Source organism: Clytia hemisphaerica, unplaced genomic scaffold (assembly GCF_902728285.1).
Source record: "Clytia hemisphaerica strain Z4C2 unplaced genomic scaffold, Clytia hemisphaerica genome assembly, whole genome shotgun sequence".
Lineage (NCBI taxonomy): Eukaryota > Metazoa > Cnidaria > Hydrozoa > Leptothecata > Clytiidae > Clytia > Clytia hemisphaerica.
This window is the reverse complement of record NW_027104551.1, coordinates 1,000,527-1,019,497: the sequence shown is the minus strand read 5'-3', so window position 1 is coordinate 1,019,497 and position 18,971 is coordinate 1,000,527. Positions and strand designations below refer to the sequence as shown.

At 35.1% G+C, this 18,971-nt stretch overlaps 1 protein-coding gene across 1 annotated transcript in view; it reads right to left on the bottom strand.

The window, feature by feature from the left end:
* LOC136822956 (coiled-coil domain-containing protein 180-like) overlaps positions 1-18,971 on the bottom strand; it is a 56,123-nt gene that overhangs the window by 7,551 nt on the left and 29,601 nt on the right. Inside the window, exons 27-36 of the mRNA XM_067079258.1 lie at positions 18,508-18,550; positions 17,976-18,079; positions 17,327-17,387; positions 16,808-16,923; positions 2,379-2,463; positions 2,011-2,109; positions 1,434-1,615; positions 995-1,065; positions 673-776; positions 23-120 (exon numbers count right to left, since the gene is read on the bottom strand). Of these exons, the coding sequence (XP_066935359.1) occupies positions 23-120; positions 673-776; positions 995-1,065; positions 1,434-1,615; positions 2,011-2,109; positions 2,379-2,463; positions 16,808-16,923; positions 17,327-17,387; positions 17,976-18,079; positions 18,508-18,550 (963 nt within the window). The remainder of the gene's footprint in view (positions 1-22; positions 121-672; positions 777-994; positions 1,066-1,433; positions 1,616-2,010; positions 2,110-2,378; positions 2,464-16,807; positions 16,924-17,326; positions 17,388-17,975; positions 18,080-18,507; positions 18,551-18,971) is intronic.

Sequence of the window (18,971 nt, the reverse complement as noted above, 5' to 3'; positions counted from 1 at the left end):
TGCAGACAGTACAGACAATTACCCTGCAGTAGTAGGTTTAGGTGGGGCGGGAGTAGAGGGAGCTGTTTCTCCTCCATCGTTCGTTGCGGATGATGGCGTCTCTGATGGTGGCGGTGGTAGCTATTAAAATTAATATTGATTTTTTTTATTTTAAAAGTATTTGTTATATGCGAACAATGTTACTCTTCAATATCGAAATATTGTCTATTGCTAAACATTACCAAAATGGAAAAAAACAAACAATTTTCTATCTTTAGAAATTCCTTTTTCAAACGAAACACATATCATTTCTAACACATAGAATCTATTCTCTGTAGATAGACTCTTTAAAGATAGCTTTAATCGGAATAAATTTCGCAGGTATAAATTTTCTAAATTGAATTTCGCGAGTTTTGAAAAATTTCACGTGTATTTAATTTCGCGAATAAACCTGAAAAAAGCTGGAAATTTTTTTGCCACAAGTGGAGACTTTGGACTGGTTTCTCCGCCGAAAATACAAATTTGAAAATTTTGTGGTGGATTTAATTTCGCGAGTCAGGAATCTCACGCATTTTCGCGAGTTTAAATTTCACAAAAATGGCAAAAATTCGCGAAATTTAATCTCGCGAAAGCTAAACCGATTAAAGTAGACCAGTTTTTATCAGGTTTTTAGAGCTCAAGAATGAAACATACAGGTGATTTAGAAGCGACAGCGGTTTTTGGTGTGGCCGTAAGCACTTGTTTAGAGGCGGCTGATAAAGCTCCTCCTTGAACAAGTTGCGCCATTTGTGCCAAATCTAAAAAAATAAATATTTTTTGACAACTTTTGGTAAACAGAACTGATTCTAGAAATTGACAGTCATTTAAAGACTTTGGTAAAAACAAGGTCTCAATGGAGTAATGATTTTTAGTAAAGCTCGAAATCATTCCCCAGATTTCTTGTGAAACAAATCGTAATGAACAAAGAATGAATTAAAATCTTGGTAAGGCTTCTATCAGGAATTGAAACTCTTACTGGAGGTCTTTTTGCCTTTTCCACCAAGTTTGCTTGACTTTTGTTGCAATGGTAATCGTTTGTTTCGAGCGCTGAAAGAAAAAACACTTCTTTGACGAGGAGTCTGAAACATTGCTTGGATACAGTTTTTGGCGAATCACTTGCTGAAATTGGATAACAAAACAAGTTCATCATCCTGCCCAACCCAGAGCAGCCAAACTCTTAATAAAGAATTGTGGATATATTTGTACCAGACCCAAAATAAAACATAACACATTTTTCTTTAACGATACGTGTCTTTTTCAATTTTGTACCAGAACCGATATCCACAGAAATTTCAAAATTCATTCTTTTTGTTACTATAACCGTAAGATACAATCGGGGACAATATACTAATTTTGTATGAGGTGAATGGCGAAAGACTTACTAAAGCTTTTAAAATACACTTCAATAAACATACCCTCTCATTGCGGCTTTCTCTCGCTGTTTTTCCAAAGTTGTTTTGACCAGTGTGTCTACAGTGGTTGGTATGACAACGGCCACACGTTCTTTTTTCACAGCACAGTTCAAATATTTAACACGGTTACGAAATTCCTTGAGAATGGGAATCAACGTCTCGTATGCTTCCGATGCTGTAAATTTCTAAAATGGTAAAATAAAGGATTTGTTGTTTTAATGTTTATAAATATGACGTACCATCAAATTATTTAATGCTAGAAGCGCCATTGAATGATATTAACTAATCAAGTTTCAATCGCTTTTTTGTTGCAGGCTCGTGGCGACGGACCGGGGCTGTCAGGGACATTTTTCCTTCAGTTAATTTTCCCAAAGTTAGTTGTGTTGAAAAATCATCAATTACTGTTTTGTTGGCCCTTCGATCATACTTCCTAATATCAAACAGCTTGTCCAATGGGACAACGCAGCAGTAAAGTATCATTGAATTTCAATCAATGATACTGTGTTATCAATTCAAAGTGTTTGAACTATCGAGGATTCCTTATTGACAGAAGAATGTATGAAAACTTTTGTAAACGAACCTCAGAATCCACTTGCGGGTTTTTGATCAATTTCAGCTTGGTGTTGAAAACAGAAATCATTTTGCTTAAATGTTGACCTTGCGAATTACTGTTGGCGACCTAAACAGGTGAGAAAAAGTGATACAGTGGAGTCAAATATCTTAGACGGTCGTAAATGGTCAAAGTAGAAGTTTTCCTGGTAGACGAAGCTTACAATTTTCACAACGAATAAGCCTAGATCTTTCAAATAATCATTATGAGGCGAAAAAGTCTTTTCACATTTCGCTGAGACGGGAGATATTTGAACGCTGGTCAGGTTGTTTATAAAAATCCAAGAAATGAAAATAAAATGAATGAGATCTCTTAAGTATAAATAAAACCGTTCATACCTCTGCTTTGATTTTAACTTGGATGTTGGTCAGCCATCTTTTGATCTTCTCAATGAAGGTCATATCAAACAAGTGATGTTTGAACCTGAAAGGGAAATGATAAAGATTATATGTCACACAATTTCACGCATTTACGTAATATTTTCTCGTTATTCACGTATTTACGTAATATTTTCTCGTAATTTAGGCAAATTCGATTTTCGTAAACCAGTAGACCCACAGTAGTATAGGCGTTATATGATAATACGATTATTGTTACGGGATTTAATTTGTATAAATCGATTTACGAAATCAAAACAAACCATTTTTTTCGAACAAGCCCCTAGATTTTTTTATGTTAACAATAGCAAACCAAAATTAATAAGCAACTTTTGGCTTGCTCAAAGATTTCTAGACAACTAAAAAATTTTCCTTCCGTTACTTTTTGCTTTATTTCTACTATATCTGAATTAGTCGTCTAGCTTGCTAGACTAGGAAACCAGGAAAGGTTTCGGGCAAAATAATTTAGAAATTTACGCAAATTAAGATTCAGAACTCAGGTATTCAAGCAAAAATATTGACAGATTGTATATAGTATATCATCAATATATAATCTATTAAAAACCAGAATTTCACGTTCACGCAAGGTTTTTCAATTCACGCATTCCCTCGCCGAATTCGAGGAACTAGAACGGCCATGCCACCACCCATTAATTTAAATCTTTGGGTTAATAAGTGAATAGTCGACACAGCATGTAAACACGAGATACCTTTTAACAAACGAAATATCTCAAAATGAACAAAATCTACGAGTTACAGTTCTCTTTTCATATAGCAGACATTATAGATTGTCGGTCGTTTGAATTGAAAGATTCTCAAATTACATTACTTAACCCCTTAAGATTCTAGCTTTTCTTTTTACGAAGCAGCACCGGCGAGGGTGGAGGCTCTCATTTCTGAGCAAGTTGTTTCTATTTCGTAACATTGAAAACATATAAACCATCTAGACGTTTCAAGGCAAGAACAAACGAAATGAGGGTGTCGAACGAGTAATTATTTGGCGTACAATATATTTACGAGGACAATGGTTGTGATATTATAACTGACACTGTAATAAAAATGCAAACTGAATTTTCGACATTTGATGAATTCGTGTTTCTTCTTTATACTTCTTTAGATATAATTTACACTTTGGTCCGTTTGAAACATACCAAAATATTCTTCCAATAAAATGAGCGTAAATCTTTGGATCGTACCAGATAAATAACAGCATTATTGCCAGCGTTGGCGAGAACAATAGAATATAAGATGACGATTATGTAATATCTTATCAAGAAGATTTGAGATTGTTCGTCACCATTCGAAAGTAATCTTGCTGGAAAAAGAATACACCCCAACAAAGCAAGATTAGATGTGACATAAGAAATAGTGATAAAGGACAGTGTTTTGACTGCATATTTTTTCTTTGATAAGCTCGCTGTAATTTGTACATCAATTGTTTGTAAATTTTGACTTTTGATCAGGAAAAGCCATGAAAGTATACTCATCAAAGTCATTAGAATCATAATCGTTGAAAATATCAGCACCCACCAAGCTGTATATAAATATTTCAATTTCACATTCTTAAAATAAGATTCGTCGTCAAGGTAATTGATGACTCCATTCGCCAGGCCTAAAATGAAGGCTACAAGCAAGGCCAAATAAATTGTCCGACTGGGCATTCTCTTGAACGGATATCGGACAGAAATGTAACGCAAAAAGGATATTATGAGGAAAACTGTACACCCCATCATATATAACGATTGAGATATCGCTCGAATACCCATCTTTATCTTCTTGAATTCTTCAAAGTATGCGTGCAAGACAAATAAAGTGAGTGTCAGTATATCTACACAAGACAAACATATAAATAATTTCTTTATGCGGTTTAACTTCTTTCCACGATTGGTTTGGAGCAAGCCGATAATCAGCAATAAATTTGATATGAAAACATAGCTGAAAACAACCCACTTGATTCGCAAATAAGTATCTTTAAAATTCCTACCAATGGTGAATTTTGTAATGGGAAAAGATGCGTTGTTGTGCAACATCTTCAAAACTGTGTCATCAGGCTGCTCGAATAAAATGATGTGAATAGAACAGAGATTTCGAAGAAGCCATTTTTCAAGGTACGAATAGGTTCTATGAAAATTAAGGCTTTCTACTTTCCTAATAAATTGCAATAACTAAAATCTTTTAATAATCTTGAAAGTCTAAATTATTAAAAAACTCATTAGGAAATTTCAAAATGAAAGCTACAGATAATTATAGTCAAGAATACTTCAAAGAGTTCATATTTATGCAAGTAAATAGATTTCTCACTTACACGTTTTTTTTAAGAAACTAGTATTACCAAGCAGCCTTAATGTTTCTTAAGAAATTGGCCTTTTGAGTCTTAAATGCCGGGGGGGGGGGTACTTAGGCAAATGGAGGGTACGGTATGTGCCGCCCTTAAGGGTACCGTTTTTGGACTTTTAAAGTCCCGCTAAGGGTCGGAAAAATCATAAAATCAAATTTCAGTCCCACTAAGGGTAGGAAAAATTAGAAAATTTCAACTTTTCAGCATCATGGAAGGCTGGATTGGAAAATTCTTAAGAAAAACCGAATTAAAGAATGTTCTTTTCTCATTCTCAGCCTCAGCATGTTTCTTAAAAAAACGTGTATTGGGCCATTTTCATGTTATATCCATACAGGGGGGGGGGTGGACGAACATTTCCAAGGGGTAAACGGAGAGGAATTTCCAGGGGAGGGTTTTTTCATTTTTCCAGGGGGATAAAAGATTGTTCTAAAATTTCCAGGGGTTCTTTTGAAAGTTTTGTCACTTTCCAGGGGGCATCCACACATTTCTAAGAATCTCTTTTTGCCTTGAATAGGTTCGTCTATCCCTCCCCTCCCCCTATCCTTGAAAAGTGATACCCTAATGATACCACTACTCAATATAGTTGTGTATATTCACATATGCACCAAAAGCACTATATGTGCTTTTCCTTAAAAATACTTGTAATGTAGCACCGTTGTACATTAGGGAAAGAGTTGGATACTGCAATGAGGATACCACTTTCAACAGAAATTATGATCAAAACAAAAATGGTGGATATAGCTTAGCTTTGTCCACTAACCTTTATATACCCTGGACCAAGTTTCTCATTCTCGGCAAAGCAAAATCTTTGATCGGTGTTTTTAAAAAAAGTGGTACCCTAACTGCGGCACTTGTGAATGCATCGAAAGCGCTAGGTCTATTTCCCTCAAATACTTTTGATGATATAGCGCCGTTAGACGTTAATCTTTAACACTGCAATGGCTTCTTCTCGGGTACCAACTCCAAAAAAACTCCAATCAAAGATGGTGGATATAGCTTGGTCCAGGGACATATAAAGGTCAGTAGCTTTGTCTAGGGTTTCGATAAAGGTCAGTAAATTTGAATAACGCCAAACGTCTAAAGTCATAGTATTGACCTCGTACATTTGACGTCATGCGACCCCAGGGGAGGGGGGGTACTTAGGCAAATGGAGGGTACGGTATGTGTCGCACTTAAGGGTACTTTTTTTGGACTTCCAAAGGAAAAGTAGGAAAATTTTAGCTTTTTACCCCCTGAAAGATCGAAATTTGGTCAAATTTGTCCCGCTAAGGGTCGGAAGATTCCCAAAATTTTCCTTTGTTTTCTCCTTTTTAGTCTCGATAAGGGTCCAAACTTCGAAAGTCGGGCGGCACCCCTCCCCCGTCAGCTCGCAACCCTAGTACCCCCCCCCCCGGGCATGCGACTCTGTTGAACCTAAACCCAAATCCTTTATGGTGACGATACAGGAGTTAGTAGGTGTCTCTTTGACTTCTCTAGAGCCTGGGTTAAATCACCCAACAGTAAAACGCACGCAATCTTATGTTTGGGTTTTTAAATTTTCATTGTCTAAAACCATGTTCACACGTAACTGTTCCGTTTCGCTCCGGTATGATTTTCGTTACGGATCGAGTGTGTCCATATTGGTTTCGACAGTAGTTCCGTTTCGATGAAAAAAGTGGATCGAAATCATTTTGATCTGTTTTGCTTTGTAGCGTCTTCTTTTTTTACGTTTCGAATTTTCATGTTCAAACTTGTTTCGAAACCGTTTCGTTTGGATTCGTTTCGTCTCGTTTCGTTTCGGAACGGAACCGTAACGTCTGATCATGGTCCAAAACACAATCTTCTTAAAATAAGAACAACGGTCAAATTGTTTTTTTTCGATTAAACCATGAAGAACGATATATGTCTTCAAACTTCGAACAAAAGTGACGATTTAGAATTCAAAATGGGGTTACATATAGCCTGAACACCAGACCTCTACAGTTCCGTCGGTGGTGTATCAGTCTAAGGAGCGCGAATCCGTTAGTGAGTGCCATCAGCCTAGGTTACATATAGGCCATGTCAGACATTGGTATATAGAAACCAAACGGTGAACGAAGAAAATAAAGGTACTTCATAATTGAAATTTCAAATACTTTTTTGTTTTAAAATAAAGTTTTACAATTTTCGAGAGCATTTATAATTCGCTTTTTTTTTTCGCTGATCCTAAGTCTTGCATTTCTCTTCTCGTTGATCTTGCATCCAGCTTCGTCTTTTGTTTGAAACACACCGAGAGACTCTTCCAGTAAAATACATGCAAATCTTTTGACCGCGCCAGATAAATAACAGCATTGTTTCCAGTGTTAAGGAGAACAATAGAATAAAAAATACCAACGATATAACCCAGGATTTTTTGCACTTTTTCGTTATCACTGAAGATGATTTTGGATTGAAGGAGAATACATCCAAGCAATGAGAGATTACACGTAACATAAGAAACAGTGATGAAGGATAGTGATTTGACTGCATATTTTTTCTTTGACAAACTTGCTGAAATTTGTACATCAATTGTTTGTAAATTTTGATTTTTGATCAGGAAAAGCCATGAAAGTATACTCATCAAAGTCATCAGAACCATTTCTGTGGAAAATATCAGAAACCACCACACAAGGAAAACATAACGACCCCCTCTCCTGAGATAAGAATCATCGTCCAAGTAATTTAAAACCCCGTTCACCAAACCCAAGACGAGGGATGTAAACAAAGTCATATGAACCTCTCGGTTTGAAATTCTCTTGAATGGAAATCGAATGGAGATATAACGAAGAATGAATATTGCCAGGAAAATCGTGCATCCCATCAAATAAAAAGCTTGCGCTATTGCTCCTACTGTTATCCTTACGATCTTGTATCCTTCAAGATAAGCATGTAAGAGAAATAAGGAACTTGTTAGTATATCCACACAAGACAAACATATAAATAATTTCTTTATTCGGTTCAACTTCTTCCCACGATTGGTTTTGAGTAAGCAGATAATCAGCAATAAATTTGACACGAAATTGTAGCTGAATATAAGCCATTTGATTCGTAATGTTAAATTATTATAATCTATACCAGGCGATTTGGTTTGAGAAGAGTTAGTACCATTGACGTGTAGAATAGATGTTTGATTGTAGAATCTCATATTTTGATGTTTAAAACTGTAATATAAATCAATGAAAAGAAAGAACGTTTTCAAGGGAACGAAATCGAACGTCATAAAAAAAACGAGGCCAATCAAGAGAAAGATTTATATTTGTTTTTTACATCCTTCAATATACATAGAGTTTCATGAAAAAGCTATAGGAAGGGAATATTTGCTAAATTAGAGGTTTTATTTAAAAACGAAAACACCATACAATCTAAATCTTACTTTGCGAAAAAACAAACGACTTCATTAACAATCTGTTTCTACATTCATGTTTGCTCAATTAATTGTCGATGATCCAACATTTTATATTTTCGTACCAGTGGATACCCCTTAAAACCCACAATAAAAAGTGGTACCCTCTATCTCATTGTTTAGTTGGAGTGTAAGGCTGAAACTTTTTGTGTTGAAAGTACGTTGTCTATGATTGTCTTCCCTAGCAGTGATGTTTTGTAGAAAACAGTTTTCAGTTTTTCACGAGGAAGTGAAAAAGTGCAGTTTTAGCTATTTACCCCTTAAAACCTACAAAATGGTTTTTCTCGAATAACTTTTTACAAAAAAAGTTCTTTTGACCTCAAATTTTGAACAGTGATTCACTGTAAAGTTACTAATGTTATGAATATACCATTAGTACCTAAATGATCTCAAAAATATGTGTTAAAATCAAAATACCCCTTAAAACCTACAAAAAAAAGGCTAAAAACCACAAAGTCCGACCCTTGCTAACGGGATACTCAAGCTGATGGATACAAATTTGGTGTTGCTTCGTGATTCAATGGTTCAAAGACTTGCTAGAAATTCATTCCCACAACAATATTTTCATTTTTCAGGATTTCATGCCCATAATGCAATTGTGTGTGGTTTTTTCGTCAAAAACGGCTACGAAAGGCCAAAACCTTCATTCGCTTCATTTTTGACCTATGGTTCTAATGTTTTTCTAAATCTCCATCAAATTTGTGACATTTTGGTATGCAACATGACCAGGTTTTGAGAAAGTCGATTTTCAGATTTTATTGATCATCACCATAAAAGTGCTTTAAAGTAGAATTTTAAGGGCCTGTCATTTTCGTTGGGGTCTATTCACGAAGATGAAAATGATTTTTTCATACCTACCATAAGTATAGGTATCTAAAAAGTATAGGTTTTATGACCTTAAATTCAGTTGGGTAATTTCTAGGTCCAAAAAACCTGATTTTTTGAAGGGATTTTTGATAAAATTTTGAATAACTTCGAATTTTAAGATACTTTAGCATCTTTAAAATCCTTAAAATTTGGTATTTTATGAAAGAACATTTATAAGAGGTTGTAAAAAAGTGAAACATACCACATAAAATTAAATCTGGTAGTTATGAAAGCCAAAAATGCAACATTGTGGGTTTTAAGGGGTATGTGGTTTTAAGGGGTATCCACTGGTAACAACAAATTCTCTCTTTCCCAGTACTTTCTTAATTACTGTCAGCTGCCTGGCTAGTCCGGTTACTTGAAGCAAGTGCTGGACTGGCTGACTGACACACGCTCAAATACAATTTTATCTTGCTGGGCTAACCATTAGGTAACGAAATAACGGCAGTGTCGCTGCACACTTTTTAAAAATGCACTCAGAGCTCGCTTTCGATATCATTAAAAGAGTCTTTCCTCTCCTTTCGTGTATAACTTTTACTCCTCGAAACTTTCTTCCGATAGAAGGTGCGTAGTTGACTTGAACGTAAAATGTATATGGTGGCATTATTACCTGTGTTAGCAAGTGCAATGGAGTATAATATAGAGGGCAAATGTCTTAGGATAGCATCCACCTTAACGTCGCTGCTAACAATCAAACGAGCTTGTCTTAGGATTATAAACAAAATCGGCATGTTGCAAAAAACATAGGATAAAGTTATGTACAATAATGTCTTAACTGCGTACTTCTTCTTTTCAACGTGTTTAACGTTTACATTATGGTCCTTTCTCATACTCGCATCATTTTCCATTTTTTCGTCAATTTTGAAACGCTGTTTACTCAGATGTCGGAGAGATAAAACAGTCATTGTAATCAAAGGAATTGTTTGTCCAAAGTAGCCGATAAACCAATAAGCAGACACCACACCCATAAGCTTTTCACTCGGTTTACATATTAAAAAGAATTGCAAGGCGCCGTTGATACCTCCTATTAGTATCCCAATTACCACTCCTGTATAGATGGTAGATTTGGGAATCCTTCTGAAAGGGTATTTAATCGATACAAATCTAAAGACAGAGATTGCCATGAATAAAACATAGCCGGTGAAATAAAATCCGTGTGTTGAGAAAGCGATCAAGGCTTGGAGATATAATGGCGGTTGCAGCAAATATAAGGAATCGTTTAAAACAGCAAAGATTGATGCCAGGATTTCATTTATGGAGAGAAACAAAAAAAGTTTCTTGGAGATTGTTAGTTTCTTCTGGTGACCATCAGCTTTGAGTAAACCATAGATGAGTAATGAGTTTGAAATCAAAACGTAAATTAAAACAAAAAGTATTAGTGCTTTGGAGAAATAGTCCAGACTTTCGAAATGGTTTTGATTGGCTTGTCCACCCATGGTAGCCTTCAAATTCAGTGCAACTCAAAAAGGGAAAAACATTGATATGAAAGTTTTCAAAACTATCTTTAGATTATGAAAAGGGTAAACGAGGACGGGTTTAATTCAAAATAAGCATTTTCAATAACGAATATTGATTGGAAAGTTAAAGAACAAACAAAAAATTTCCAAGCAAAGATCGGCTCATTAGCACAGGATCGATTCAAAACCTAAGAGCGTTTTATTAAAAAAACTTGATGATGTAGAATTTGTGATATTTTTCTTTCTCAGTCAATTGCCCTGGAAATGATTACAAACGAAAAATCTCGAAATGACGATGCCATATGATCACATGGACGTGCAACGTAGATTTGCAATAATTGGGATTTCTCAAAAAATTTTGATTAACATTTCTCAAAGATCACGAAATGTCAAAAATAAGTTTTCTTCTTTGCAAAAATTGGGGTAAATAAGAAAAATGGTTTCGTATAATGTATGATAACCATTTAGATTTAAATAGGTATATGGATTACTTAAATATTCTCAATCGCTCTTGCTCATATTCTTAATTGTAAATCCTTGTAATACTGTTTGCTGTCTCATAAAACCGAACCTTATTAGTCAGCCCAGGTGACTCTTCAAATCGGTTCGAGATTTTTATCATCTGCCGATGCTTTGGAAAGATTATTTTAGAGTTGATCTTTTTACATCTTTCCAAATTAGAAAGATGCAAATTGCTAAAAAAAATTTAAACATAAAAAAAGATCAACTTTTTCCTTGAAAGATCAACTTTCAAACAAATCCAAATTGGAAAATGGCTTTTCGTCCATTTCCCTTTGGACTTTTCAAGAAAACAGATGCGTACTTATTCTCAATCATTCTACGCTTTTAAATAGGGCTGACTTTCCAACGCAGCTTGTTAATTGTTTTTTAAAGTGAACTTTACATTTCATTAATAGATATACTGAAACTTGTCTTATTAACATTTTTTAAAGAAAATAAAAATCTTGATCATTCTTCATTTGAACAACCGTCAATCGTCTTCCGGTAAAACTTTCTAATTTCCTTAGAACGTAAAAGGTATATGAGAGCATTGTTGCCAGTATTTGCCAGAAGAAAGTAATAGAGAATTTGACAGATATGTGTGAGTTTTAAATGCCATTGCCAGTTAGATAACTCAGGAAAGGGGTCGATTAAAAACAACATTATGGGAAGCATTGCTAAATTGCAAATACTGTACGAAACTGCTATATAAGTCAATGTTTGAACTGCATATCTTTTTCTTTTGATGTGCCTTGTCTCTGATTTCTTGTCGCCATTTGTTGAACCTCTTTTCTCTATCTCGTGTTGGCACTCCCTTAAATACCGAAAAGATAAAACATTGATAACAGTCATCAAAACCATTTCTCCGAAAGCCAACACAAACCACCAGGATATTAATACAATAGACAACAACAGGGTTTGTGGCAAAGTTTTATCCATAAAGTCCAATATTCCTTCAGTAATGGCAATCATTAATGCAATGAACAGGGCGACTTGAATAGATTTCCTTGACACTTTTTTGAAGGGGTATCGAAGTGCGATATAACGCAGAATGGATATGATAACAAATATATTGCAACCAAATACATGGGATGCACCAGAGCTTGCAATGACGAGACTTAATGAAAACCGAGGCATCGAGATTCTTTCTGAGTGAGTCTCTAAGATGGCCATACATACCATACAAATATCAATACAGGATATCAATAAGAACAATTTCTTCGGGGTTATCAAATTTTTGCCCTTGTTTGTCTTCATTAAACCAAAAATGAGCATCAAATTTGTGGACAACGAATAAACAAAGACAAACCACATTAACACAAAAGAAATGGTTTGAAGAAGGTTAATCTCTTGATTGAATGTCGATAAACTATTCCAATCGGTATCATTGTAATTTGATTTGTTCAATTTGAAAGTTTCAAAAAAATGTTCCCAATCAATAACATTGGTTGAATTGTTTGACTGATCCATCAATAAATTCATTTCTTACACGAAGAAAGGGGACATGGGCTGAAATGTTCCCGAAATTAACGAGACAAATTGTTCTTTCATTTTCTTGCTGCAATTTCGTTTTTCATTCGTACATTATTAATTGTAATTTGAACATTAGGACGCAATTGATGTTTTTTTTCACATAAAAACGATAGAAAATGGAAAAAACTTTCTTCAGTAGAATTAAATACAAGAAGTGTTTTAATTATTTGATTTTCGACTTAGCAAAGAACCTAAAATGTTAATGATTAAGAAAACTTATGAAGTTGACCAATTCACGAAAATTATGGAGAACAAAACGGCCAGTACGGTCCATGAAAAATTAAATAGCCAATCATTCAGCATACATTAGCAACTTACTCCTTGCCCTGGAAATCTTACATTAATTAAGACAAACTGCAAATTTAAAAATGTATTTAGAAATGTTTTGAATCTACAAAAAAATTTACATAGTGTTTTTGAAGAACGATTCCAGGGTAAAATGGGTAATGTGGAAAAATCGATTTAGTGAAAATATGAATAAAGTACATCGAAATAGTTTGGAACATAATGGTAGAGTTGAAAATATTTTGATAACGTCACTCATCATGCTTTTAGGTTGTCAGAAATTATTTCATTTTGAAGCTAAATAAAAGTTAGGAATTTACAGAAGATTTCATACCAAAAGCTATATTATTTTAGGAGTTATCAACATAAGTTTCACCACCAATCAGAAAAACCCCAGCACGAATAGGATTAATGTAGAACCAATAAAAAATTCTATAAACAATTTATAGTTAAGTGTTCACAATAAATTGAAGTTGAGATAAGAATTGTTTGATACTTAAACAGCCAATTCGATTGACTTCAAAATATGCCAATTTTGCCCTGTTTGCCAATTATTTTACATTCGATTGACAGAAATTTGGCAAAGTTGGCAAAATTGGAGTGCCATAAATGCCAAATAAAAAAGAAGTGGTGAATCTGGCATTCTTGGCAAATTTGGAACTTACCTCCATACGTCTCCATACAAAACACTGTTCCCACGAGATCTGTGTTCTTTTCGTCACGATCTTCAGTCAAAAATTCTATACAAAAATTCGTTTCAAGTTTACAAAAATATACTGTGCACTGTAAAGTCTTCGTCAAAGTAATTGACGTCATTTCAGTCTTTGGTGTCGTGGAGTTTGAGGGTGAACTTATTCACATGCCGACATTTCGAGATCAGTTCATTCCTTGAATTTAACAGTTTCTCGGGTTGGTCGAATGTGGCAATTTCTAATTTTTCGCTAAGGCAGAGTGAACATTTCAGCGAAGCACGATTGAACGGTGGACATTTACGGACTGTCTTCCAAGTAATCTTTGGGGCACGATTCTTTCGTTTCAACCTCCAAATCTCCTTGGAAAGTTCAGTTTCTTTTTCGTACTTTTCGTTGGCGAAGGATGACTTGTGGTTGGCGTATCGTTTCTTGAACTTAGGTTCGGCTAACCCAATGTAGAACTTTTCACCGTAATCTGGTTCGTCGTCGCAGGTGACCGTTGCTTGATAAACTGAACGCTCCACCAAACATGAGCCGTTAAGGGGGCAAGATGCTTTCACCCTGCAGTTGCACTGTGGTGGGATCTCGTTACCGTTAGTGTTGCGTTTCAAGATGCTTTTGTTGTGGCTCTGGATGATGCTTTTGATGTTTTTGGTGCAGCTATAGCTTACTTTAACGGTATTGCGATTGAAGATTTTGTTGAATTTATGGTGTTTCGGGAAGTGTTTGTCAATAAGCTGCAAAAATCTTCTGGCAATTTTCGTCTCAACTTTCTTGTTATATGGCGGGTTGAACCATGTGATGTGGCGTTTGCGATTTTTTGGCTGTGTGTTCTTTGGATTGGTTGGCTTATACGAAAGTTCGACGTTGTAGCCGCTTTCTTTCAACGCTTTCTCGTACGGTTTTTTGGCTTCGGTGAAGATATGTTCGTTGGATGAGTGATTTGACAGTCGTTGTTCGATCGTTTTGGGTATTTGCCTGATCACGTTTGGAGGGTGGTTTGATTGAGTATTTATATATTGAAGTTTGTTGTCTGGTTTCAGGTAAGGCTTGAATGAACCATCTTCAAGGTTAAGAGTAATATCTAAATAATTGACGATTGTCTTATTGCACTCAATAACGATCTCTAAACCATCCCCGTACTCTCGGAATTTCGACTGCAAGTCCTTTTTGACTCGTTCCAACTTGCTCCCCGTCTTGCATTTAAGTTAAGTGTTCACGAACTTTTTCAGTGTCTCGTTTCTGTAATTGTCTCTCTTAAAGTCACATTATATCGACTACCCTTGATTTCTGTTTTGGAGCATTTGATCAGCCTAACATAAAATTTCCGTAATTCCTTTGACCGTAACATATAGATCATTGCATTATTTCCTGCGTTCGTTAAAGCGATGTTGAATAAAATACCTTTGTAATAGAATAATCTTGTTTTGGTTTGGTGATCTGTCTTGGAGGACAAAATTTGAAAGTAGAACCATATAATAGGTATTATGGACAAATTACTCAAAATGTAAGATGCTGATATATATGTCAGTGTTTTTACAGCATATTTCTTCTTCTGATGGTAGCGTCTACAAATATCTTTTCTATTTCCCTTCCTTTTTGACGCATCATCGTTTGACTGGAATTCAAAATTCTTCAAATATCGGAAAGAGAGAAGACTCATGGTCGTTAGAGTGGACATTTCCAAAAGATAAACTAAGAAAAGCCAGATCATGCATAAAAACCATATCTCCAATGTCTTTAATGATTGTAGATAATAATTCAAAACGCCATTAAATAGTCCAAAAATAAACCCGCCAATCAACGCAAAATAGATCGTTCGATTGGCTATCATCTTGAAAGGGGATTTCAGTGAAATAAACCGAAGAGTAGATATCAATACAAAAGTTACAATTCCAGTTAAGAAAGTTCCTTGTGAAATAGCAGAAATGATAGCCACTGCAAATTGAGAAGATTGGTGCTGAGTTTTGATGTAACCATTAGCAACCGCCGTTATTGCCGTTGACATATCAATACATGACAGATAGATGAACAATTTCTTGGAAATGGATAGCCTCTTCTGTTTGCCGATATTGACCAGACCAAGGATAAGCGTCAAATTTGCCAATATAACATATGTGAAAACGACCCATTTTATTATCAACAGACATAAGTGAAGTTGATCTATCTCTTTTTGAAACTCTTTTAAAGCATTCAAATTGTGAATTCTGTGAAGGTTCCTTCTTCTGCTTTCACCAAAGCTCATTAAGAAATTCATCTGAATGATACTACCGTTTATGGTTTGATGACTAGAAGCATTTACATCCATTTCTTTCTTAAGAACGAGTGAATATTTATCGAATTTTTCCCCTTTTCCCTTTTATACTTGTCGTCTCCCTTGGCTGTTTAATACTTCTACAGAACTTCTTATTGTAAATTGATTATTAATAGTTTAATATTACTCTTTTTTTGAGAACAGTTTTTACATACTCAGTTAAAGTATTAAAATATTTTAAAATACACACAGCTATGTAATGAGAATCTCCTTACGAAACGGGGAAAAGTATTTGTGGTGGTTTAATAAGTATTTTCGTCATCTTTTAGTCGGCAATTATTTTCAAAATCCTTCCACTGATTGTGAAAATCAGAAAATCCCCTTTCACCAATTCGCACCTAATTAGGTCCTTGACATTAACTCGTTGATGGACAAACTCTGATTATCAAGGGTTTGAATATTCTTTTTACGCAAATGGACTTATTTCTTATTTCCTCATTTTAAAAGAGTCTTGAGTTTCCTTTCATTCTCAATTTATCTTGTTAAAAAAAATTGATGATCACAAATGATTGAACTGTCTTTACCGTCAATTTCAAAATAATTATTGAAAGAGTATTTTATTGTTTGAGTATTCTTCTTTTAAAGTTTATTAACCTATAATTCTCAAAGATCTTGAGTTGAAGTGCATCGTAGTAGCAGCTCATGTTTGTTGAAAGTCAAGGGCGACCGGAAGGCTCCCTTTTTCATCTCTACCCGAAGATAGGAAACGACCTCACTCTTTTCCCTAGATTCATCAACTTACCCTTGAATTGTATCTTCGACTTCTAAGCATAAGAGAAAGGCATCAGTTATCATTTCATGAGTCTTTAGTATGACCCACCGGCTAGAGGTTGAACCCATAACCTTGCCAACTGTAGCCAAATATCCTACCTTGGTGCTACGGGTATTGCGTGTATATTACAATCATATCATCGTGTTTATCATCAACTCTAACATGAGTCTGTCAGACATTTTCAGTACAAGCGGGAAAGTTACGCACGAATAAATAGAAACAAAAACAAACCTGTCTTCAAGTTTCCCGGCATTCTCTTTGGCAACTTCCAATCGTTTATTTTCCAACCCTTCCAATTCTCCAGTAACATTTCCTTCACAGTGGTCAATCTTTGACGCCATTCTTTCCTGAGTTATCAAGAAAAAGATAAAAAGTTACAGCCCTGTGAAGTGGGGCTAAAATTGCCAAAATAAATGACAAACTAGACCTAATTCAGCAGGGCTGTAACTATTTATCTAAAAACGATACGAAAATCTGAACACAGATTTGCAATCCGTGAGGCTCTAAGTGTCATGTCATGATTCTGAAGCCAAGTAAAAAAAGTTCTTCATTTGTTAATCTTCATTTCTTCATTTTTGATTTTTTATATAAATCTTCAATCTTTTATATAATTCTCCTCGAGAATTATCTTTCCAACGGCGTTTAACTTTTTAGCATAGCATTTGTAGGTAATAAATGGGAAATTATTAAAAAGTTACATGTCCACACACTTTTTTGAGACAGACTTTATAATGATAGGTTTAGACTTACAAGTCGTTTACGAAATTCATCAACTTCTTCAGGTGAAAAATTCCCTCCAACTGAAAATATCCTGAAATAAATAAGAGGACAGAGATAGACTACCTAAAAGGGGAAAACTTCAAATTTAAGTTAGGTAAAGATTCGTCATTTTTTGTGAAAATCTTTCTAACGACTCCCTTGAAGTTGAACAGGTTTGAAAACTTGCCTAAAAGTTTCTTCACTTTATTTTTTCTCGCTATTTTTTTTTCCTTCGTAAGGTATTTTACATTCCACTCCATCAGAGAAACGCCCATTAACCCTATCCTTGTGATTTTTAGTTCTAAGGCTAAGAAAATGTATCACATATGACCATAGACAATGTTATCGTCCGTTACAGTGATAGTAAAGGCGAGAAAATATGACGGATGGCGTTATGGCGGTATACGGAAAAAATCGGCGGGAGAGTTTCGAAGAAGACTGGCAACTCTACTGACTATAAACTCTGAACCTGTTTGCGAATTTTCTTCGGCTTTGGGTTTTTTCTTAGATAGTGATTCGTCTTAGACAATAACATAATCTAAGATGACCATGCCAATACCTCTATCTGTTCTAGCCCCGCTAAAAGAGGGACAGGTTTTGTAGTTAACCTAGCTAAACTATACAATGGTACTATACTCACTTGAGTGATTTTCTGAATTGTGCATTGGATCCTCTCAGCTTGTTGAGTGTGGTATCTAACGTGTTTCGAAACTGACGAATCGATGCACGAATGATTTCGTTGAACTGTTGGGATTTTGAAGAAAAACAAAAAGAATATTTCTGGAATTTAAAAAAATCTTAAATTGTTGAAGTCATTGGAATTTGAAAATGTGCCTTACATGTCATTACATGACAAAATGAACATCACTATATTCGAGAAAACATAACGACATGCACCACAGATATCTTATATAAAACACTAGATAGAATTACTCCGTCCCTATTCGAATCAAAATAATCCGCCATGTTTAATAAGTAGACCATAGTTCGGTGCTGGAAATTTGATCCATCTTTCGCCTCATCGCTTCGCGCCATTCCAGTTTTTTTGCTTGATTGAAAAAATTGCCGGTGCCAAACTGTGACCTACTGTCAGTAAAGATGGCGCATTATTTTGCTTCACTTGTCGTTGCTTGGCAAATACAGTGTTTTATATAAGATATCTATGCATGTACCTGGTCAAGCTTCCCATGCACTTCCTCTTGCATTGCTTTTAACCTGAAAAAAAAAAAACAAAGATGGGAAAATTATGGTTTGCACCTACCGTCGTACATTAAACATAAAACTTCACCTAATTCGTTTAAGCTTGGCCTCTCAAATCAAATATACTTCTTGAGCATTTAATTTAATATTCACACTTTCATATTGTGGTAATATATAAACTTGACTGAAATATTTGAAATACATAAACACCCCTGTCTCACAGCCCGGGTGGAACTTTTTTTCTCAGTAGGGATAAAAATTCCTATTGTAATCCCAATGAGGATAGAAATTCCCTTGTCCCAAGATTAAAAAATTCAGTGACCATGGTTTTGAAGTGCAATTTTTAAACATTGAATTTCGAATTGGAGATGAAATAAAAGTTAATTTCCAAGTGGGCTGAAATTCTAAGGTATTTTCCCACCGAGGACGAAATTTT